This window comes from Rhincodon typus, chromosome 14 (genome assembly GCF_021869965.1).
Source record: "Rhincodon typus isolate 14 chromosome 14, sRhiTyp1.1, whole genome shotgun sequence".
In the NCBI taxonomy this organism is placed as follows: domain Eukaryota; kingdom Metazoa; phylum Chordata; class Chondrichthyes; order Orectolobiformes; family Rhincodontidae; genus Rhincodon; species Rhincodon typus.
In genome coordinates this window covers 14493768-14519492 of record NC_063345.1, presented here as the reverse complement: position 1 = coordinate 14519492, position 25725 = coordinate 14493768, and the positions used below count along the sequence as shown (strand labels likewise).

Below are 25725 nucleotides of genomic sequence, written 5' to 3'. Positions count from 1 at the left end.
GTGTGTGTGTGTGTGTGTGTGTGTGTGTGTGTGTGTGTGTGTGTGTGCACGCGTGCACATCATTCTCCTGGGTTTTGAATGCAGTCATAAACCCAACTTTGTTTTAACGCTAAACATTTGCTGTGGATCACTTTAAATAGGAATTTATAAGCAAAGTTTGGAGAGTTACACTCCACCTACATTAAAAACAAAGAAGAAAATAAGAAAATAAAATTAAACACTCAATTCATTACAGACCGAGCAGTAAGAATTATTTGAATCACTTCTCCACATTGTCTATGGCACAACTAGTTCACTAATTCATTGAAACGTTTCACTGGATTACTCCATCAAGCACAGTGTGTGTCAGGTCAGGTCCCCATTTGACCTCAACAGAAGGACCTCAGCCCAAAACCCTGCCTTGGTCTTCCAAATAATCTGACAGAGATTGGTAATGTAGAATTTTATTGTTTGCTGTGCATTAGGATTATGCTTGGTAACCTGCATTATCTGATGGTGGATCATTTAGAAATATAGAAATATGATTAGAATCCTCACTCTGAAATGAAACTGTAATCAGGCAGTCAAATAAATAGATAGGAATCAGAAACATGGGAGCTAATTTTAACCTCCCCAAAGTGACTGTACTGAGGACATGAGAAGAGCAGCCTATTCCAACCAAACCCCTTTTTTTTAATTTCAAAAATATACTTTATTCATTAAAAAAAACTTTGTGTACGTACATTAACACAAAAGCAGTTCAGTTCTGCACAGTTGCCTATCAAGTAAGCACAAAATATTGGAGCTTGTCTATACACAAAACCAAAGACCTCTCTAACACATATGATACTAATACTCACATATATTTGACACACTAGGAGGGTCCGATAACTGAACCGACCCCCGTTTACCTTTAGCAGGAATATCTAGATGGTGGTCTTTCCCCATTGCACCTTGGTGGCAGCTGCCCCAAACTTTACTGCATCCCTCAGCACATAGTCCTGGACTTTGGAATGTGCCAGTCTGCAACACTCGGTCAGGGTCAACTCCTTGTTCTGGAAGAACAACAAGGTTCGGGCAGACTAAAGAGCATTTGTCAACAAGTTGATGGTCCTCCAGGCACAACTGATGTTTGTCTCGGTCTGTGTCCAGGGCAATAGACCCGTACAGCACGGAGTCCCACGTCACGGAGCTGCTCAGGACGAATCTCGACAAAAACCATTGCATCTTCCTCCAGACTTCCTTTGCAAAGGCACATTCCAGAAGGGGATGTGTGACAGTCTGTACCCCCCACAGCTGCTTTGATGGCAGCATGTGGTGGCGTAGGCTAAGCGGGCATACATACGGGATCTCACAGGTAGTGCCCTTCTCATCGCCAGCCAAACGATGCCTTGATGGTTGTTGGAAAGTTCTGGTTTTGAGGCATTCTGTCAAATGATTTTGACAGTCTGCTCAGGCAACCACGCAATAGGATCCACCCTCTCCTTTTCCCGTAGGTTCTTGAGTACACTATGTGCTGACAGTTTCCTGATGGACCTGTGGTCAAAGGTGTTTTTCTTTGCTAATTTCTCTATGAACGACAGGTGATACAGAACGGTCCAATGACTTGGAGCGTTCCGTGGCAGCGAGGCCAGTCCCATCCTTCACAACACCGGGGGAAGGTAGAACCTCAGTATGTAATGACACTTGGTGTGTGTGTGCCAAGGGTTTACTCACAGTTTGATGCAGCTGCACACAAAGGTAGCCATCAGGATGAGGGCAACATTAGGTACATTCTTCCCCCCGTTTCTCGAGTTTTGTACATCCAGTCCCTGCAGACCCCCATCTATTTTAGGCTTCCAGATGAAATGGATGATGGCTCAGTTGACTGAAACAGCACAATTTTGGGGGATGAGCCAGACATGTGACACATACAACAACAAAGAGAGCAACCAAACCCCTGTCCGTTAAACTTCCAAACCCACTAACAATACCTGTTGTTGTCAATACTTTCTGGTTAAAACTGCCAGACAACCACCTTTACATTGTGCAAATATAAACTGAAGTTGATGGTCCTCCAGGCACAACTGATGTTTGTCTCGGTCCGTGTCCAGGGCAATAGACCCGTACAGCACGGAGTCCCACGTCACGGAGCTGCTCAGGATGAATCTGAGCCATACTTTCTGGTTAAAACTGCCAGACAACCACCTTTACATTGTGCAAATATAAACTGAAGATGAGGATGAATCTTTCCAATAAAGTCCATCTATATTTCATTGTTGCTCTGTGAAAAAAAGTCTTCTCAAATCTAGTGGATTATGAATACACGTGAATTTTTATGTAAATTCTGAAAGTTCATATTTGCAAATTAGTTGCATATATTCCAACACACCTTACGTCCTTTACACATTAGAACACAATTCTATATCTGCTAATGAGCTATTTACAATGATCAATGGTTCCAAGTGTATTGGATATTAAATTAATTGTAGTGATATGTAAGAAACAGAAGTCAGGAGACACACAAAATGATCTCTCTGCTAAGTAAATGCATTGTGCTGACCTTAACTATTTGTTAATCAAACCAATCTATTCCTGGAATGTACCAAATTAATTGATTGCTTTTCTGGCAGTCAACAAAGTCTGGCGATTTTATTTGTGGCAACCACACAAAGAATTAATTCTAGGCTTTTGGTTAACATTTTATGTAACTTAGGGTAAAATAGTACTCAGCTTCAAACGTCAGATGCTAATCATCATTTAGAAAGTAAAATGTTTTAGTTAATAAGTACTCCTAAAAGCACCTCATTATTGATATTACTGCTAAGTCTACAAATTGAAGATTTATGACAGACTCTGATCCATTTTTAATATTACAGAAGGGTAAGTATTCATTTAACAGTTAAATTAGAACAACCAATTCACAATAAGATGGAAAATCAATTACCATTCTGCTCAAATTAGATTTTCCCTGACTAATATTTCTGGATTTCTGACTGTGTGGTGGTGGCAGGGGAATTCTCTGCAGCCAATAGATATTCATTTTATTCTTTGCTACTGGTGTATCACTATTAATTTTCATCCATATGTCTACTTGAAGAATGGAAAGTGAGTGAACAATGCACAAGAACATGGAAAATGTATTATTTCCTCAAGTAATGCATAAAATCATGGCACTTACAGGATCTGAATTTTATTTTCATTGGAGAACCATTTCTTCTCAAAGTTCCCTCCCAAATCCTGCTAAAGTATTTTTGTTACAAAAACAGAAATTTCTGGAAAATCTCAGCAGGTCTGGCAGCATCTGTGGAGAGGAATCAGTTAACGCTTTGGGTGCAGCAACCCTTCTTCAGAACTGATCATAGCTAGGAAGAGGATAGTTTCCATACAGAAGATGGGGTGGAGGGAGAGGGTGGGGAGTGTAAATGGTAGAGCCCAGAAAGGAGAAAAAAGATTTGCACAGAAAAAAGGAGTGGGTAAAGGTCAGTCTGGAGGAATGAATAGCTGCTAATGGGGTCTATTAGTGGTTGACAACGGGTAGTGTGTGGCAGCATCCCATGCAAAGAGAAGGCCCAGTGTGCGGGGGTTAGGGAAAGTATGCGGAAAGGTGCTCAGGCTCTAAAATTGTTGAACTCGATATTAAGTCCAGAAGGCTACAGGGTTCCCAAGCCGAAAATGCGGTGCTGTTCTTCCAGCTTGTGTTGAGCTTTGCTGGAGCGTTGCAGCAAGCCTGAGATAGAGATGTTGTCCAGGAAACTTGCATTGAAGTGGCAGGCAATTGGAAGCTCAGTCTTTTTTGTGGACAGAATATAGGTGTTCTGCGAAGTTGTCGCACAATTTACGCTTAGTTTTTCCAATATAGAGGAGACCACATTGTGAGCAGCGAGTGCAGTAGGCTAGATTGAGTGAAGTGCAGGTAAATCACTGCTTCACCTGGAAGGTGTGTTTGAGACCTTGGATACTGGGGAGGGAGGAAGTAAACAGGCAGGTGTTACAACTTCTTCGATTGCAGTGGAAGGTGCCCTGGGCTGTGTGGGTGTGTTGGGAATGAAGGAGGACTGGACCAGAGTGTCCCAGAGGAAATGGTCCTCGTAGAAGGCTTACAAGGGAGGGGAGGGAATATGTATCTGGTGGTGGTATCCCAATGAAGGTGGCAGAAATGATAGCTAATGATCTGCTGAATGCTGGTGGGATCGTAGGTGAGAACAAGGGGACCCTATCTCTGTTGTGGGAGGGAAGACAGGCGGTGAGGGCTGAAGTGCAGGAGATGGTACGGACCCAGCGGAGACTCCTGTCAACCATGGTGGTGGGGAATCCTCAGTTGAAGAAGAAGGTGAACATTTTGGTGGCCCCCTTATCAAAGTTGGCATCATGAGAACAGATGTGACCGAAATGGAGGAACTAGGAGAATGGAATGGAGTTTTTACACAAAGTATTTTTGTTTCCAATTATGAATTTACACATGTAGATTAGGGGGCAGCTGGATCTGTTTGATCTTTTACAAAGAACAAAGAGCACTTCAGCACAGGAACAGGTCCTTCTATTCACCAAGCCCATGCCGACATAGCACGCATTTTTACACTTTGCCTCCACATGGTCCATATCCCCTTATTGTCTACCTATTCATGTATCTGTCAAGATGCCTCTTAAACATTGCTATTGTATTCAGCCCCACTATCTCCTCTGGTAGCACATTCTAGGCACTTAACACCTTCTGTGCAAAACACTGCCTCTCACGTCTCCTTTAAACATTTCCCTTTCTACCTTAAACCTATGTCCCCTGGTAATTGACATTTCTACCCTGGGAAAAAAAGTTAAACTATCCATTCAATCATGACTATCATAATGTTGTAAACTTCCATCAGCCTCTGATGTTCAAGTGAAAATGAACCAAGTTTGTCCAATCGCTCCTCATACCTAATAGCCTCCAAACCAGGCAACATCCTGGTAAACTTTTCCTGTAACCCTTCCAAGGCCTTCACATCCTTTTGGTAGCGTGGTGACTAGAACTGTAAGCAATATTCCAAATGTGGTCTAACGAAACTTCTATACAGCTGTGACATGACTTGCCAATTTCTGTACTCTATACCCTGACCAATGAAGGGCTTCTTCACCACCATATCCACTTTCAGAGAATTGCGGACCTGTACACCCAGATCCTCCTCTACGTTAATACTTGTAAGAGTTCTGCCATTTACTGATTCATTCCTTCTTGCTTTAGATCTTCCAAAATGCATCACCTTGCATTATCCGGATTACCATCTGCCATTTCTCCGCCAAGTCTCCAGCTTATCTATATCCTACTGTGTCTTCTGACAATCCTTCCCACTAGCTGCAGCTTCACCAGCCATTGTGTCATCCACAAAATTACTAATCAGGCCACCTACATTCTCCTCCAAGTCACTTATATATATTACAAACAACAGGGGTCCCAGCACTGATCCCTGCAGAACACCACTGGTCACAGATCTCCAGTCAGGGCAACACCGCCCACCACTACCCTCTGTCTTCTACAATCAAGCCAGTTCTGTATCCATCTTACCAGATCACCTCAGATTTCATATGACTTCACTTTCTATATCAGCCTATCACGAGGGACCTTGTTAAAGGCCTTGCTAAAGTTCATGCAGACAACATCCACCACTCTGCCCTCATCAATCACCTTTATTACTTCCTCAAAAAACTCAATCAAGTTTGTGAGCCTCAACATTCCCACACAAAGCCAAGCAGCCTATCACTAATAAGTCCATATTTTTCCAAATGTGAATAAATCCTGTCCCTCAGAATCTTCATCAATAGTTTCCCTACCACCGACGTAAGGCTCACTGGCCTGTAATTTCCTGGATTATTCCAGTTGCCCTTCATAAACAAAGGAACAACATTGACTATTCTCTCGTCCTTTGGCCATAAGAGCTCTCTCTCCCTTTCTCTTTCCCCAGACTTTTTTTCTGTTACAGCTAACAGCTTGGGTTCTCTCTCTGCTGCCAGAATCACATCTGAGACATTCTGTTTACTGACTTTGCCCTTGCCAAGCATATGTTTATGGGATAGAACAGTTGCTGTTTAGTAGTTAAATAATCTATTATTCTGATAAGTTTTACTGTAGAGTTAAAGTTATTCCAATTCTTCTTTCTTTTGTCTCCATTTCAACTGGGGGTAAGAATAAAGTGTATTTTGGTTAAAGCCGAGTAGTGTAACCAATGGAATTACATCTGGAACACAGCAACTTACACGTGCTTTTAAGTCAGAAAGAAGTTAGGATCTAGGCTATATCTGGATATATTTGAAGGGGGTTTGATCTGGTCCATAACAAACTGGGGACTCTTGTCAGGATCAAAATCTCTAACAGGTTGTGCTTAGGATTACTGGACTCAAAAAGACAATGAATGCTGAGTGTTGGTGTTTTCTTTTTATTTTGGGTATTGAATTTAGTTTATTTAAAGTGGGTATGCCTTAAGTAATCATAGCTCTTTCACTCTCTAAGAGTTTACTGGGGATGGGAAAAATCACTTCAGGGGTTTTACAGAAAAGTGAGCAAGTCAGAACTTTGGAAATTGAAGTTGGAATTGCCTGTGTCTGGGAGGAAAGGGGAAATAATTACAGCAATAACTCTGCATTTACAATTGCCAGGATTGCAATCAGAATCACTGGATATTGCTAAAATTCAATTGCAAACGAAGCAGTATGAATTAGAAGCAATGGTAAGGGAAAAAGAAAAAGAAAGAATAGCCCTGGCAGAACAAAAAGAAACCAAACAAAGAGTATCCAAGCTTTTAGCTGTAACAGAGAGAAAATTCGGGGGGGGGGGGGGGGGTGGGATGTGGTGGTCAGAGAAAGAGAGAGAGAGAGACAGCTTCCACAGCCAACTTCAAAACCCCAACAACTGCTCAAAGCTAAACTAAAACTTTAGTTCTATGGGAGCCTGACTCCACCCATTCATGCTGCTTCTATTGTTCCAACTTTAAGAAAAAACTCCAAGGCCTCACAAGTTGTTTACTTTATTAGCTTGGAAGAACCAGGTCATTACCTATGGCTCGAAACCTCTCTTCAAAAAAATGGACAAAATACACCATCTCTTAAAGCCATTTCATAGAATCCCTACAGCGTGGAAGCAGCTCATTCGGCCCAACAAGTCCACACCGACCCACCAAAGGGCATCCCACCCAGACCCACCTTTCACCCTATCCCTGCATTTCCCATGGCTAATCCATCTTGCCTGCACAACCCTGGACACTTCAGCATGACCAATCCACCTAACCTGTAGATCTTTGGACTGTAGCAGGAAACCAGATCACCCAAAGGAAATCCACGCAGACTCAGGGAGAACATGCAAACTCCACAAAGACAGTCACCCAAGGGTGGAATTGAACCCGGGCCCCTGGTGCTGTAAGGCAGCAGTGCTGACCAATGAGCCACCGTGCTGCCAAAATATTGTCATTGTACTATCCATGGCATAAAATGACCTAATTGCCACAAATAAGTAATTTTACTCAGAGTGACCATGGCTGGAATAGAAAATGGAATGTAAAAAATCCAAATTTGGGGCTATCTTCTGAGGCTACCCTGACCTTCATCAAGTTCAATGCACCTATCAACTCTGATCGCTGACCTATATCAGACCCTATACCAGCAATGCACCAATGTTGAAAATAAGGATAATAATTGTAAGTCCTTCTGTGGCCTTACCCCTTCCTATTCCTGTAACCTTCACCAGCCCAGTGACCTCTCACCCTGCAAGATCTCTGCACCCCACCCTCCCCTCAGTGTCACACACATTTTCAACATTAGATGCTGAACTATTGTCAGATATACCTTCAAATGGCTGGACCCAAAGCTGTAAACGTTACTCTGTAAACTTTAACACCATCCCTACCTCTGTTGTCTCTGTTAAGGTACTCTTTAAAACTTATTTCTTTGATCAAGCTTTCAGTCACCTGTCTCAATATTTCAATGGAAAATATTGCTTGATTATATTCTCCTGAGACGTAGCCTTAGACATTTTATACATTAAAAGTACTATTAAAAGCAAGTTGTTGTTGTTGTGGAGATTGTGGAAACACTTTGTGAAACATAGAAACTAGGAGCAGGAGTAGGCCATTTGGCCCTTTGAGCCTACGCCTTCATTCAATATTATCATGGCCAATGCCCTACCTCAATGTCATATTCCTGTTTTATCCCCACAGCCCTTGATGCTTTTAAAATCAAAAAATGTATCTACGTCTTGATTATATTTGCTAACATGGTCTCCACAGCCTTTTGTGGTAGGAAATTCCTAACGTTCACTATCCTTTGAGTGACAAAATGCTTCCTCATTTCAGTCCTAAATGGTCTACCCCGTACCCTGAGACTGTGAAGCAAAGTTTTGTTCTGCATGGGGTTTCTGCAAATAGCTATTAATATTTTTCAAGGCTTCCTTACAAGGTTCGTGAGGCTTGATACTCAGTGCTTCAACAGGTATTTTGTTATAACATGTGCATTACGTGGGAAGGTGAGGATTATGTTAATTCTGAGAGATGGTGTAACATGGGCATCATCATACCAGTTGCACAATTTACATGTGGCCCAATTTTATTCTTCTACTGACTTTAAAAATAAAAGGCCCGAGATACGTAAAAGAAACTCCAATGTAACCCATTTTGCAACGTCACACAAATTCAGGGTCTACCTCAATGTCAAGTGAAAAGAAAGTAAAAGAGAAGCAAAAGGGGTTCAGTGGAAAGAGAGGAAAAATATGTGTGTGGACATTTTATGTAACGTGGTGCAATTATCAAGAACCTGAAGATGTTTTTAAAATGAGGGGTAACACTTTCAGGACAGAGACGAGAAGAATTTTCCTTCCTTGGAGGTTTGAGAGACTTTGGAATTCTCTGCTTCAAAAGATGATGGAGTTGGGGGTTCATTCAATACTTATAAGGCAGAGGAATCAAAGTTTATCAGGGGGTAGATGGAAATGTAGAATTCAAAATACAAACTGTATCAGCCATGATCACATTAACTGATTGAGAAGGCTCAAGCAGCTGAATGCCACATCTGCTTCTGATTTATATATTGGCTTGATAAAATAGATTCTATAGAGGAAGTCTGGCCGTAATGTGGAAGTGATCCATTCATCATTGTAACTGTTGTTTATATTTGTCATTTCACCCCAACCTCACCTCCTCCACAGGATTTACACAAGCATGGGCCTGCATTAATGTACGTACTGAGAGGTATTATCATCTCAGACTGTCTGTCAGCATGTTTCTTGATTAAGATTCATAGAAGATTTCCAGCAAGCTGTATCACCGTAGCTGAGCTTTCACCAACGCTGAGAATTTACTCTGAAATGCAATAACTCCCCACCGTTTATACATTGAGAATATTTTCAGCAGAAGTGCAGCAAATGTGAATCCAATGTGCAAATTGGGTAAAGAGTTTTCCACAGGAATAGATAGAGAAGAATCATTTTGGATCTCTGGAATAAACAGACCACTCCCAGGGAATTAATCTACCCATCCGTTTAAGACTCAACTGTCTTTTAAATACTTTGATTTAGTTTACTCTTGATTATCAGCAAAGTGATGAAAAGTGTCATTAACAATGCTAACAAGCAGCACTGACTTAGCAAAAACCTGCTCACCAATGTTTCGCTTAGGTTCTGCCAAGACAATTCAATTATTGACCTCAATACAACCATGGTCCAAACATGGATAAAAAACAACTCATGAGGTGAGGTGCAAGTGACTTCCCTTGACATCAGCACTTGACCAAGCATGGCATCAAGAAACTCTGGAAAAAGCTCTCCACTGGTTGGAGTCATATCTAACTGTGACAATGTGGTTCCTGGATGCCCATCACCGCAGCCCCAGGATATCATTGCAAGCACTGCTCAGCACAGTGACTTCAAATGCTTCATCCCTGACCTTCCCGCCATCAGAAGCTGAAAATGAATGTGTTCATTAATGATTCTATTGATCAGTACCATTCATGAATCTTCAGATACTGAAGAGATTTGTTTGCATATTCCGCAACACACGAACAACATTCAAGCTTGGGCTGATAAGCGGTAAATAATTTTTATACCATGTAAGTGGTAAGCAGTGAAAATCTCCAACAAAACAGAATTCAAACATCTCCCCTTGATAATCTATGATAGTTCTCAGTCAGAATCTCCATCATCAACATCCTGAACTTATCATTAACCAGAAAATTACATAGACCAGCCATGTAAATACTGTAGCTACAAGAGCAGATCAGAGGCTTGGCCTGCCCCTCCTAACAGGACTGCAGTTGCACTTACATCCCCAGGACTGCAACAGTCTAAGAAGACAGCTCTCCACCACCTTGTCCAGGCAATTACAGATGGGCAACAAATGTTACTCAAGTCAGTGACACCCACATTCATATAAGAAAAAAAAAATCACTGATCAGAAGTCACAAACCATATGTATTACTATTGAAGAAGGGTCTAGGCCTGAAACGTCAGCCTTCCTGCTCCTTTGATGCTGTTTGGCCTGCTGTGTTCATCCAGCTCTACACCTTGTTATCTTTGTATTACTATTTATCTGTGTAGCACAGGCCAGCTGTTTAAAACAAAGATAATCTGTGATGCTTTACTTCTTCTGCAGTGCATGGTCTTAGCAAAACATGATTTGGAATTCAAATAAAATTCATCTATTTTCTCAGTATGGAATAATACATGAATTGACTGCGTTCAAAGGAGTCAATTACACAACCTGAGTCCTGCAGTGGTTCCTTCTGCTCCAGTGCAAGTTAGTGCAATCTTACTCTAGCATATTCCCAGCAGTTTTCATGCCCATGTTAATCTTTCACATTTAACAGAACTGGAGTGCACACAGCAGAGAACTCTCCAACTGAACTATATTAAACCAAGTGTCTTTTATTTGAATTAGGGAAGCTTCCAAACTGTGCTGCTGAGCTATTGATAGATAATGTTGGATTCTTTAAAACTAGTTCTGCATTTTACATCAGGAGTTTTTTCCCCATTTGAAATTAATGCAAACAAAAAAATCCACATTGCTTAGTTTTCTAACCAGCTCTCAATTTTCCTCTCCTAAGTACATTGGCTCTTGCTCAGGTCTAGTTCTAAAAACATGGAATGCCTTCAGTCCTTCTGCCAAATGACCATTTAGAATTTTGTACCCAATCAAGTGTTGGCAAGAAGTTGCCCTGCAGCTGTTTATTCCTTTCGCTACTAGAGTTGACAATTGCCTTAATTTTTTTAAAAAAGTAACCTTATTCTAACAGTATATTATACACATTTATATACTGTTTTTATTCTTGTATGGGATGTGAATGTCACTGGCAAGGCTGGCATTTGTTGCCCATCTCCAGTTGCCCTTGAATAGATTGGCTCTTTATGCCATTTCAGCGGACAGTTAAGAGTTAACCACACAGATATGGATCTGGAGTCAGATGTAGGCTGGATCAGATAAGAATGGCAGACTTCTTTCTCTAAAGAACATTAGTGAATCGGATGGGTTTTTACAATAATCAATAATGGCTACATGGTCACCCTTAGATTAGTTTTTATTCCAGATTTTTTTTAATGATGGATTCAAACCCATGTCCCCAGAACATTAGCTCTGGATTACCAGTCAATGACATTACTGCTGCATCACTGCTATATGATATAGTCTTGGGTCAGAGTATTTATGCATCAGTGATTCCATAGTACTTGAAGTTACAAGTATTAAGAATCCTAAATAACTATAAAATTCCATAGAATTATTGGAAGAAGGCTTCAACAACAGCAACTTGTAGTTTTGAAGCATCTCTATCCTAATAAAACATCTCAAAGTGCTACACAGGAACTTTATGAAACAAAAGATGATACTGAACCAAATAGGGATTTAAGTGCAGAAGACTACAACCTTATTCAAAAAGGTAGGTTTTAAGGAGTTCCTCAAAGGAGGAATACAAGGCTAGGAGACTTGGAATTCCTGAGCTAATCTATCCAGGCAGATGCAAGGTATGAAAGAACTGTCTTATGAAGGGAGTTCAAGTAGCTTGGTCCTGTACTCTTTGGAATAAAGAAGAATGTGAGGCACCTTTATTGAACCATACAAGATTCTTAGAGGACCTGACAGGGTAGATGCAGAAAAATTGTTTCCCCTTGTGGGAGAGTCTAGGACCAGAGGGCATAATCTCATAATAAGGGTCACCCATTTAAGACAGAGATAAGGAGTAATTTCTTCTCTCAGAGGATTGTGACTCTGTGTAATTCTTTATTACAGCAGGCAGATGAGGCCGAACCATTAAGTATATTTGAGACTGAGACAGACAGATCGTTATGGGGATAAAGCAGGAAAGTCAAGTTGAGGATTATCAGATCTCAGGGAACTTAAAAATCACACTATGTTTCAATGATTAAATAAATCAGATTCTATTTTTAGTTAATTGATTTTCAAGAATTTCACTTCAGTCCCAGTGATTGCACACAAAATTCTTTCTTTTCATAACATTGCTATTTGGCTTCATGTTTACTGAGTAAATCAAGCTGTTTTTATTCTGTACAATAGTGTATGCAGTACTACAGTTATGGTCTCATCAATGCCCTGTAGCAGTCAAGCACAACATTGGTACTTTTGTTGGGCTGAATAGCATACTTCTGCTCCTGTGTCTTATGGTTATATGTTCTAAGCATCCAGATAGCTGAACACACAACAGCCAATGGAGGAGTGAATTACGATCAAGGATGATTGAGAAACCATAATTGGAGGAGTAGAGATCCCGGTAGGTTGTGAGGCATGGGAAGAGTACAGTTAGAAATGGTTGAAACCAGGGAGGAGTTTGAAAACAAGAGTGAGAATTTTAAAATTGTGGTGTTGCTTGACTGGGAACCAAAGTTGATTAATTCATGCAGAAGCAAGATTAGGAAAAAGTAGTCACTATCTTTATTACCATTTAAGACTGGGAGTGGTCTGATTGGTGGAGAACATCACAACTGTTTTGTTCCTCTTTACGCACTTGAGATGCATGACCAAGTGCAATGGTCAGATCGCACATCAAGCAGTTCTGTTACTCACTGAGCCTTCAGTACAAGCTATCCTGAATACAGTAGATGTCAATGCAAGGTAATTGTCAAGCCATGTTGTTGAAAGTCTGGCTAGAAGCAGAATACCCGCATACTAACATAAAATAAAACATTAAAGGAAGAAAAGTCAACTTTATATGAAACCTCAAAATCACTACTGTTTTCAGAGACTAAATAGATCAGATTCCATTTTTTGTTCTAGAATTTCACTTCAATTTCAGGGATTGTAAACTAAAATTCTTTGTATTCATAATAATTATCTTTGACTTTGTGTTTGCTGAATAAATCAAGTTGTTTTTATTATATACAATACTGTACACAGTATTCCAGTCATGGTCTCAGCAATGCCCTGTATAGCTCGAGTATAACCTTGCTATTTTTATATTCATGTCCCCTTGCAATACATTATAATATTCCATTAGCTTTCCTAATTGCTTGCTGTACCTGCACACTAAACTTTTACAGGTCATCCAGATTGCTCTGCATCTCAGAGGTCTATAATCTCTCATTATTTACATTTTTTTAAATTCAGGGTTAATAACAAGGGGACATAGTTTTAAAATGAAAAGCAGGGGGTTTAGAGAGGGTTTGAAGAAAACCGTTTCAGCCAGTGGGTGGTATGCATTAGAATGCAATGCCTGGGAGGGTGGTTGAGTGGGAAACCTCACAACCTTTAAAAAGCACTTGGATGAGTACTTGAAATGTCATAACATTCAAGGCTATGGACCAAGTGCAGGACAGTGGGACTAGTTTAGCCAGTAGTATATTTTGGTGGTACAGACTCGATAGCTGTAGGGTCTCTTCTGCATTATATGATTCTATGGATACGGTGGTCGTTCACTAAAATAAAAGCATGTGATAATTTGGTGTTAACAATAAAACATAAGTTTATTATACCAAATGAATGAATATGAAATAGAACAAAGCAAGCTATTTATATATACATCATAATTTGAAAGACTTCAAAACACATGGCAATATAAAATCCCATCTGTTTCCAATACCATCAACTTACAGTCCTCAAATACCAGACAGTGTTTCTTTCTCTGTCACATCTATAAATTTTACTTGACTATTTCTTTCAATTCTCAGTCTTGAGAGATGGAAAACTTTTCCCTTGATTATTCACACAACTGAGCTTACATTATCTTAACTTCACATAACCCTTCAGTTTTCTAACCAAACACTTCTGGTCTGGAATTTTCAAGCTAAAACCATTATTATGTCCTAACATTCTAAGCTAACTCCTTTCTCCATGAGAAACTGGTCACTCACTTAACCCCAGCCAGATCTTCCATGAACTGAAACCAAAAAAATTCCAGAAGTTTGCCAATTAAATAATTAAACAATAGCATTGAGCTTCTTGTTGAAGCAGACAAAGATAGTTAGTTGCAGGACACTACCCTCAGAAACACCTGCAGCAATGCCCTTGGACTGAGATAACTGTCCTTCAACTATCAGAAACATTTCACTTTATGTTAGCTATGACTCTAACTGACAGAGAGTTTTGCCATTGACTCCCATTGACTACAGTTTTGCTAGGGCTCCTTGCTGCCATACCCTGTCAAATGCAGCCTTGATGTCATTGGCTGTCATTCTCACCTCACATCTGAAATTCAACTCTTTTGTCCATGTCTGAGCCAAGGCTGTAGTAATGAGCTCTGGAGCTGAGTGGCCCTGATGGTACACAAAATTAGTATCGGTGAGTAGGTTAATGTTGTGAAAATATTGTATTCTGTCACTTTTCTGATGATTGAGAATAGACCATAAAGACCACATATTTTTGTTTTACTTTATACTTGATGTTGAATTAAAATGGAAAAAGGACCATTTTAAAGTCAAGGACTGTGGAAGTACTTTTTAAAGAAAAATTCATTCATGTGATGAGGACATCACAGACAAGGCCAGCATTTATTGCCTATCTTAATTGTCCAGAGGGCAGTTGAGAGTCAACCACATTTCTGTGGGTCTGGAGTCACATGTAGACCAGACCAGGTAAGGACAGCAGTTTCCTTCCTACTGTCTGCCGTGGCAAGAATCGAACCCAGGTCCCCAAGACATTACCTGAGTCTCTGAATTGATAACAAAAACAGAAATTGCTGAAAAAAATCTGCAGGTCTTGCCGCACCTTCTGAGAAAAAGCACAGTTAACATTTCAGCTCCAGTTGACTTTTCTTCAGAACTGGATTCAAAACATTAACTCTATTTGCCCTCTGCACATACTGCATTTTTCTAGCAATTTCTGTTTTTGTTTTTGATTTCTAGCATCTGCGGTTCTTTGGGTATTTTTTTCTCTGGATTAATAGTCTAGCAATAATCCCACTAGGTCATTGCCTCCTTATGTTGCACTTCTAAACACATTACTGGATTTCATTGTGAGTTGTGTTACTTTAAGACCATACTTGGACTTAACTTTAATTATTTATTATTTATATGTGGTTTAATATTGCTGCCCACATCCTAACTCACACTAATTCTCTGGAGATATCTGGCCTCTTGAATGTTCACAATTTAAATCGATCCATGTTTGGCACCCAAGCCTACAGCTGCCAAAGTCTCAACCTCTGGAACCCGTCCCTAATCTCCCTTCCTTTCTACCTTTCCTCTTTCTTTGAGAAGCTCCTTAAAACTTAACTCTTTGATAAAGCTTGGCCATCTGCCCTAATGTCTCCTTTTGTGGTTCAGTTTCAACTGTTGTATATAATGCTCAGATGAAGTGTGTCGTTTCACTACACTAAGAGCACTATGTTCATACAAATTGTTGTTGTTCCTAAAGGGGAAAATGGGCATTCACAATCTCCAGTTGACTGAGTATGTAAACACACCACAATACGGGACTGAGGACTGTAGGAACAGAGGTCTGTACACCATTCAACTAGATCAAGGTCAGTCTGTACGTTAGCGCTATCTGCCTAGTTTGGATCTACAACAGTTGGCTTCTTTCCCTGACAATAAATCCAGGAATCATGATTTTAAAACTTTTTATGGCTCCCAGCCTCCATAGCGTTTTGGAAGAAGAGTTCCAAACTCTCATTATCTTTGTGTCCAGATGTGCTCTTTATCACCACCTTTGAGTGGTCTAACTCCTATTTAAAGTATTTTGCCTTCTTTTGGACTCTCCAAAGGAAATAGTTTATTTCTATCTACACTACCATCCTAAGTAATGATTTTCAATCTTCTATACAGAATGATGCACAAGCCCACTCTGTGAAACCTGTCCTGGTATAATGTAACCCATTAAATCTAGGATAATATTGGTCAAAGTTAAGATATTCTTCCTTACGTGCATTTTCTTTGTTGAGTTACAGCAGTGGGCATGGCTCTCAAGTCCTGATGTGGAGGTGCTGGTGTTGGACTGGGGTGGACAAGGTCAGAAATCACACGGCACCAGGTTATAGTCCAACAGGTTTATTTGAAAACACAAGCTTTCGGAACCTCAGTCCTTCTTCAGGTGTTTGTGAGAGAGGTAGTATCAGATACAGACTTCATAAGTAAAAGATCAAAGTTTCATACCATTGATAAGGATGTACTAAACAAACCTAAGATGCTGTTAAATCTTTAATCAGCTTGCGACAGTTGCTCTCAAAACAGTATCCAGTTAAATAACTATAACACAACTTCCATCCTTTCAGTTCCAGCTTCTTGTGTGAAAGTTACTGTTAAATTTTACTTGGTATTTCTCCACTACCTTTTAGTGATTTCTACACCTGGATGTCAAAATCGTTCCCAAGCATCTCACCATTTATAAAACAGACCAGGTATCCCAAGTCATCCTTTATTTACACATGGACAGTCCTGGACTTCAGTACTGCCTCTTCAGAGTCAGCTATCAGAGTGGGCAGGATGTCTGACAGTCCTCTTTTTATCTATCAGCCAGGGCTCCCTAATTGGATCAGATTAAAAGCCCCAATCAGGGAATACATATTCTATGATGTCGAGCCGGCTGATTTCATTACAATCATTACATCCTTTCCCCTCTGAGTCTGAGGACATTGGTCGGTCCTTTTCCTTGGAGAGTCCCCGGGGTGCTTAAACACCAGGTCAGATGCATCAGACTCAGTGTCAGATACGTGCAGCACATAATGCATGGGAGCTCGCCTTTTGCGCCAGTAGTGCCTTGGTGGAATTTCTCTCTTTTCTTCTGGCGGCAAAGGCATCAAGGCAGCTACATCTTCTTGTCTACCTCAGAAGACTTGTCAATGCTTGACAGAAAGGATGAACCCATGGGCTCCAGCAGTTTTTCCAACTCTTCCAAGGAGCTGCACACCTTTTGCTCCCACACTGTTTGCAAGTTTGTAGCTTTCATATGGTCCCAATGCTCATTCAACACCATCGCATCTACCCAAACTTCGTCCCCTGTATAAAGCTGTTTCTATCACTTGGTGGAGTCTTCTGTCTGACATTGGCATTCCTGATATTGTTTCAGTGTCAATACCAAGATGTTGGATAACAGAATACGGCAACATGCTTGATCAGGAGCGCATCTGCCACCTTAAACATTCAATCCCTCCACCACAATGGGAGCCGTGTGTACCAACTTCTACTGCAGCAACTCACCAAGGTTCCTTCAACAGCACTTTGCAAATTCGTAAACATTACAACCCAGAGGGTCAACTGCAGCAGGCACATGGGAACACCACCTCTAGCAAACTTACCTTCAAGTGACAAGGATAGTAGGAACTGCTGATGCTGGAGAATTTGAGATAACAAGGTGTAGAGCTGGATGAACACAGCAGGCCAAGCAGCATCAGAGGAGCAGGAAAGCTGACGTTTCGGGTCGAGAATCTCCCCTCCCCCGACCGCATCCCAAAACCAGCCCAGCTAGTCCCCGCCTCCCTAATCATTCCTCCCACCTCAAGCCCCACCCCCATCTCCTACCCACTAACCTCATCCGGCCTCCTTGACCTGTCCGTCCACCCTGGACCAACCTATCCCCTCCCTAACTCCCCACCTACGTTCGCCTTTACTGGCTCCAACCCTGCCTCTTTGAACTGTCTGTCTCCTCTCCACCTATCTTCTCCTTTATCCATCTTCTATCCGCCTCCCCCTCTCTCCCTATTTATTTCAGAATCCCCTTCCACTCCCCCATTTCTGAAGAAGGGTCTCGACCCAAAACGTCAGCTTTCCTGCTCCTCTGATGCTGCTTGGCCTGCTGTGTTCATCCAGCTCTACATCTTGTTATCTCTCTTCAAGTGACAAATTGTCCTGATTTGGAATGACATCACTGCTTCTTCACTGTCACTGCTTCAACATACTGGAACTTCGCAGCACTGTGGGTGTATTCACCCCACTTGGCTTGCAGGAGTTTGAGAAATCAGTTCACTAAGACCTTCTCCAGGGCATAAAGGAGTGGGCAATAAATGCTTGCACAGCCAGTGAGGCCTACATTCCATGAACAGATTTTTAAAGAAAACCTAATCCATACATATGAGAAAAGTCCCATGCACAGCCTAGCACAGGACGGTACATTAGGGCTCCTTGGGTTGGGGCCTTAGTGCTTGGGCCAGAGACTGAAGGCAGGCATGAGGGCCCAGGGCCAGAAGCAGCACCATGGCTGATCATTTCTGTCCCTCCCCCTGGTCCCAGGTTCTATTTCCAGACTCTGCTAAATCCTGTGAATTGCCACAAATGCTGTATCTGATTCCCACGAGGGAGAAATTGAGATGCTCCAAATGACCTCAGCATTTTCTGAGATCAGGAGGAATACAATGAAGGTTCTCTCTAATGTTTGGCATATCGTAATTCCTGCTAGAATGTGATTATAGACAATTAAGGGCAGGACATAGCTCAGCTCCACCACACTGACTAAGCTGGCAAAAGAACAAATGAATTATCTTGGATGATGTATTTTCAGTGACTTCATAAACAGAAGTTAAAATTAATATTTTTGGGAGAAGCCATTTGAACTATCAAGCATTCCACTAAAAAATCCTGGCATGGTCTGTCCTCCACTTATTTAAATCAGCTGATAGAAGTTCTCCAAACTTTCTCCCCAGACTATAAAATCCAAAACAGGTATAAATAACAAGTTCTTTGTCATGCTGCTTACTTTGCATGTTTCCTCGGTCAAAACAGCACAGGGGCCCTTGTGCTTTTTGGGGGATCTGATTATATTTATTCACCATTGGCACTAGTGGGAAGAGGAAGTGATTTGCTGGTAAACAATTTTCAACACTATATATTGTATCCATGAATGAATAAAAAACTGCAAATTTCAAACATCTGCCCTCAGCGATGCTCGCAATCACAACTTCACCATGTGTATGATGGAAAAACTCACTGTACCTTTCACCTCATCCTCCTTGATGTGCCTTTGAAATGGATCATGGAAATGTCTACATGAGGCAATCTTATGAAGTAGAGGTAAATTCTTGATGATCAGTATGAGGGATAGGATTTATATTCATTTGGAAAGGCAAGGACTGATTAGGGATAGTCAACATGGCTTTGTACATGGGAAATCGTGAATAACTAATCAAAATCATGTCTTACTAAATTAATTGAGATTTTTGAAGAAGTGACAAAGAGGATTGACAAAGACAGAGCGGTGGACGTGATCCATATGGACTTCAGCAAGGCGCGCGACAAGTAACCGCTTTGTAGACTGGTTAGCAAGGTTAGATCGCATGGAATATAGGAAGAAAAAAATAGAAGTTGCTGGAAAAGCTCAGCAGGTCTGGCAGCAGCTGTGAGGAAAAAAATTACAGTTAATGTTTCAGAATGTTCTGAGGAAGGGTCACCAGGCAGGAAGGGTCACCAGACCTGAAAGTTTAATTCTGATTTTTTTCTTCACAGATGCTGCCAGACCTGCTGAGCTTTTCCAGCAACTTCTATTTTTGTTCCCGATTTACAGCATCAGCAGTTTTTTTTCTGTTTTAATTTGGAATATAGGGAAAACCAGCTATTTGGACACAGCTCAAAGCTAGGAGACAGAGGGTGGTGGTGGTGGATTGTTTTTCAGATTGAGGCATATGATCAGTGGTGTGCCACAAGGATCGGTGCTGGGTCCACTGCTTTTTGTCATTTATATAAATGATTTGGATGTGAACATAGGAGGGATGGTTAGTAAATTTGCAGATAACACTAAGATTATGGTACAGTGGACAGTGAAGAAGGTCACCTCGAGTACAATGGAACCTTGATCAGATGGGCCAGTGGGTCAAGGAGTGGCAGCTGGAGTTTAATTTAGATAAATGTGAGGTGCTGCATTTTGGAAAGAAATCAAGGCAGGACTTATACACTCAATGGTAAGGTCCTGGGGAGTGTTGCTGAACAAAGAGACCTTGGAGTGCAGGTTCATAGTTGCTTGAAAGTAGAGTCACAGGCATACAGGATAGTGAAGAAGGTGCTTGGTATGCTTGCCTTTATTGGTCAGTGCATTGAGTATAGGAGTTGGAGGTCATGTTGCAGTTGGACAGGACATTGATTAGGTCACTTTTGGAACACTACGTTCAATTCTGGTCTCCCTGTTATAGGAAGGAAAGGGTTCAGAAAATATTTACAGGGATGCTGCCAGGGTTGGAGGGTTTGAGCTATAGGGAGACGCTGAATGGGCTGGGGCCATCTTTCCTGGGACGTCAGAGGCTGAGGGGTGACCTTACAGAAATTTATAAAATCGTGAGGGCATAGTTAGGATAAATAGCCAAAGTCGTTTACCCAGGGTACAATTAAAGCATTTAAAAGGCATCTGGATGGGTACATGAATAAGAAAAGTTTAGAGGGAATTGGACCAAATGCTGGCAAACGGGCCTAGATTAATTTAGGATATCCGGTCTGCATGGATGAGTTGAACCAAAGGGTCTGTTTCCATGCTATACAACTATATGACTCTATGACGCTAAGGGGGTGGAAGGTTATGGGGTAATCAGGTCAGTCATGGTCTTACTGAATTGTGGGTCAGGATCAGACTTCAGAGATCAAGTGGCCTATTCCAGCTCCTAATTTATATGTTCATACGTTTGTAATGACGGCATTTAAACCTATAGCTTGATTCATTACAATATATATAATTTACATAAGTGAATGCACCAGCTGTCCATCTGATCAGCTGATCTGTCAGCTGATCTGCCAAATCCAGAAGTATTTTACTCAGGTAATTTCACAAGTTTTTTTTGAGAATCAGTATAGCATAGAAGGAAACAATTCAACCCATAGTGTCAGTGCCTGTGTTTGCATTCCCCACCGGTTCCTCTGCAAATTTTCTCTCGAGTTAATTATCCAAATCCCCTTTTGAGCTTCAATTGTATCAGCCTGCACCACACTCTCAAATGCAATCCAGCTCCTAACTGCTTGTTGCATTTAAAAAAATTCTCATGTTGTCTTTGGATCTTTGTCAATCAACTTAAATCAGTGTTCTCTGGATCTCAATCCTTGCAATAATGGGAACAGTTTTTCTATATCTACCCTGCCCAGAACGGTCAGCTTGTGGTGTAGTGGTATGTCTCTGGACTAAACGGTTCAAATCTCCCCTTAGCACATTTGAATTTAATTTGAATTCAATAAAAATGTAGCCTAAATGTAACCACTGTTGGTTGTTGTAAAAAGCCATCTGATTCACTGATGTCCTTTGGGGAATAAATCTGCCATTCCTACCTGGCCTACATGTGATTCCAAACCCAAAGCAATGTGATTGTTAACTGCCCCTCAGATCAATTACAGACAGGCTATAAATGTTGCCCACATCCCTTCAACAAATGAAGAAAGACATTTCATGATTTTGAACTCTGCCAACAAATCTCCTTGAAATCTTCCCTCAATGTCTCCAATTTGTCCATGTAACTGAAATCCCTCAACCTGCAACCAGTCTTGTGATGCCTTCTTAAAGGTCAGTGCCCAGAATTGGACACAATTCTTCAACTGAGGACAAATCTATATTTTACAAAAGGTTCATCATAGCTCCCTTGCTTTTGCACCCTATTCCTCTATTTATAAAGCCCAGGATGCCATTTGCTGTTTTAACACTTTCTCAGCCTGCCCTGCCAGCTTTATCAATTATCTCTTATTATTCCACCTCATCAGGACAAGAAAGGTGCAGCAACCTGGATTGGAAACTAAAGGTCCATTCTGCCTGTATTTCTAAAAGAGTGACACCATGATTCTGAAAGCCGTTGCAGATCTCAAATCAACAATCCATGCAGTGGAACTGCATTGCAGGATTCACTGATATTTTAGAAATCATTGGCATCCCCTTGGTTCCCCTCAACTCCATCAAACTTCTCCACATGAATATGATCAGCAGAGTTTGGGACAGAATTCACAATTTGTCCCCTTAACCTGTACCTGAAACAAGAAGGAGAAAGTTTCCTTCCAGCTCACCCTGTTTTTTGTCCATAAAGTATTGTCATCATTTGATTTAATTTCAAAATATCAATGTGCTCTGTTAGTGTACGTTTACAAAGTACTTCTTTCACCATATAACCTCTACTCTTCTCTCCTACATCAAACCTTTAACAAGATGCTGCAAAGTACAAAACATTAATATGAGACCACTATTACAAAAGGTTATATTTAAGAGAAGACATGATAATAGACTGTCAATCATTTGAACAGGGAATTCCTATTTGTTCTTAATTCTTACAATAAAATGTTTAATTGGAATCACAACTATCGCTGTGAGTCCACAAGGACGGAATGCCACTGCTTTTCACATTCACCCTTAACTTAAACTTTGTCTCTGGCATTACTAAATGTTCTTTTGTAAAGAGTCTAAAAGCTGAACAGTTCTGAAAATTGATAGACTGGCTGTGCAAGCTTTCTACATGGTGCCAAAGTCAATTCCTGGGCATGTCTTGAGTCTAGTTCAATACAGACATCAGTACAGGCTTGAATGAGACCACACCTGAAATACTGCATACAATTTTAGTCCCCTAACTTGAGGAGGGATGTACGTATTGGAGGCAGTACAGAGGAGGTTCACTAGATTAATTCTGGAGATGAGGGGTTTGTCTTATGAAGAGAGATTTAGGCCTGTACTGTCAAGAATTTAGGAGAATGAGAGGAGATCTAATTGAGGTACATAAGATGCTAAAGGGTTTTGACAAAGTAGACATAGAGAGGATGTTTCCTCATTTGGGGCAGTCTAGAATGATAGGTTATCATTTTAGGATGAGGAGTGGCAGATTTAATAGAGATGGGAAGAAATTACACCTCTCAAGGGATGATGAATCTGTGGAATTCACTATCCCAGAGTGCAGTGGATGCTGGGACATTGAGTAAATTTAAGGAAGAGTTAGGCAGATTTTTAATTAGTAATGGGTTGAAGGGCTATGAAGAGAGGGCAGGAAGGTGGAGTTGAAGCCAAGATGAGATCAGCCAATGATCAAATCAAATGGCAGAACAGACTCGAGGGGCTGAATGGCCTACTCCTGCACCTGGTTCTTATATAAAACTAGGCAATCTTTCACGGTGGCCACAATTCAGAATGTTTGACCATGTGTGCCCACCACTGCAACTGGGTTATTGCTGTTAAATGTATTGTCCAAACATTTAAATGGGCAGGCATTCATTGTAGCCAACCAAGGGATCAAGAGTATGAGTGTAAATTTGAAGCAAAATATAGCTCACTGAATATAGAATCCCTACAGGTGGAAGCAGGCCATTTGGCCCATCGAGTCCACAAGTCCCTCTAACAGCATCCCACCCAGACCCATTCCCTATAACCCTGCATTTCCCATGGCTAACCCACTTAGCCTGCACATCTTTGAGCTTTGGAAAACAGAGCACCTGGATGTAACCCACACACACACGGGGAGAACGCGCAAACTCCACACTGACATTCCCTCAAGGGTGGAATCAAACCCAGGTCCCTCGCACTGTGAGAAAGCTAACCACTGAGCCACCATGCGTACTGACATGTAACATCATGTTAGTGCTACACAGGAGACACATGGAGACATTAGAAGATGCAACTGGTCATTGTGTAATTCCATACAGTAATTCTACAACTTGTGCAGGAGAAGCAAGGTAGTAGCAAGAGACAATGGAATAATAAGCAATAAACAATAAACAATTTAAAGGAACAATAAGCCATCAAAGCTATCTCAGAGGAACTTGGAATTAAAACAGTTAATGCTGTTATTTGAAAGAGTGGTAAAGCACAGACTTCTAAATGGAAAAAAAAACAAATTGCATAATATATGGTGAGAAGTGTTGGAGGTAAAAAGTGGTGTTTGAAGGCGCTCACTTCTAGATGAGATTGGAGGGTGCACAGGAATCCCTTCAATTCCAATATTCGTATCCAATCTCCCAGTTCCTGTGCATAACATTCTAGTGCAAAAATAAAGTCACAGCTGCCTCTTTTAAAAACGGCATTCGAAAACTTTTACAAAACTGTCCTTCCTCTTTCATTAGGAATAGAACAGATTCCTCGAAACACGGGGTCAGTGTTTTCCAGGAAGTTTGCACATGGGGTGTGTTATGTTTGTTTCTTCCTATGTTTTCTAACAAAAATTCTCAATCCGTTTAATGATTAGATCGTCGACGTCCTGAACTATTACTGGCGACGGAGGAGAACGTTTGTATTAAAAGGATGCCTTAAATCCTAAAGGAAACTCACCGACGTCTTAATGTCGTTCCCATAATGTTCCTCGGTGGCATTAAGTGCGGAATTCATCGCCATGGTTCCTTAAATAAGATAGAAAAGAGCAGAACTCGGATCAAATAGAGAACTCTCGCTATCAAGCGTTAAAAAAAGTTGGTAAATATAAAGGACCTGACATCCAGAATGGTTAGAATGCATTGGGGTAAAGCGGGACTTCTGATATCAAATCCCATTGATAATTAAATACCTGGTTTTTCCTCGGAGCAGAGGAACGACGGCTGTAGGTACTGTAGTTACGACCTTGCGAAGAGGAACTGAACTAAAGGGGCAAAAAATAACTTGCTTCCAGCAGAATTGGCAGACTCTCAGATTAAGATGGAGTCTCCTTATCCTCTGACAATTTTTCCCAAGTGGAACTGCACAAAACTGCTCAATAACTTACAGCCATCCCCTTCTCGCATTGAGAAGCAGAATGAGAATACAAACCCTTCTGTCAGGTTTTTTTTGAAAAAGGGACCAGACTCGCTCCTTTCTCGTTATTGAATTAAGTTTCCCTGTAGCCAATGTGTTGCTGTCAATCAGGATTCTCTTGTGCTTTGGTAAAATGTAACTGGTCTGAGAATCTATATATAAAACACTCTGCTGTGGAGAGTGACTGCAGCAACCAAAGTGCAAAGCAGCCAGTTAAAGCTCACTAAAACTTGCCCATAATCACAAAACGTCTTAGTCCACCTCCACTAAACAGCGAAAGCAAGAACGCTCCCCGTCTTCTATCATATCACTCACTCATGGGTGAGAAACCCCAAGGTGAGAGAGGGACAAAATCCGAAAGGAAGTAAATTCCTCAGTCTAAGGTGCAAGTCTCGCAGAAACTTAGCAGTTGCCTCAGTCCCATTCGGTTTTGGACGTAGTTTGCGCCGTTTTAGGCTTGTTACCAACGTTCAGTTTTACTGAGAGCCGTATTGCTTTTAGGTCTGCACAGTGAGTAGATCTCCTGTGAAATTCCTGTTCCATCAATGGTGGATTACTATTTATTCGTCATGGATTATCCGATCGAATCTGTGTTGTTACCCTGAAACAATGTTGCTAGCAGTGAGACTGTACTCCAGTGTAGAATATTGTCATTATTAGTGAGACTGTACTCAAGTATGGAACATTGTCATTATTAGTGAGACTGTAACCCAGTATGGAA

General features: G+C 41.1%; 1 protein-coding gene across 1 annotated transcript in view; it reads right to left on the bottom strand.

Moving 5' to 3' along the window:
• The window catches only part of atp1b4 (ATPase Na+/K+ transporting subunit beta 4), a 58653-nt gene extending 33773 nt beyond the window's left edge, over positions 1–24880 (bottom strand). The window contains exons 1-2 of the mRNA XM_048605242.1: positions 24781–24880; positions 24549–24616 (exon numbers count right to left, since the gene is read on the bottom strand). Coding sequence (XP_048461199.1) covers positions 24549–24611 — 63 coding nt within the window. The 5' untranslated portion in view covers positions 24612–24616; positions 24781–24880. The remainder of the gene's footprint in view (positions 1–24548; positions 24617–24780) is intronic.
• Between the last annotated feature and the right edge of the window lie 845 nt (positions 24881–25725).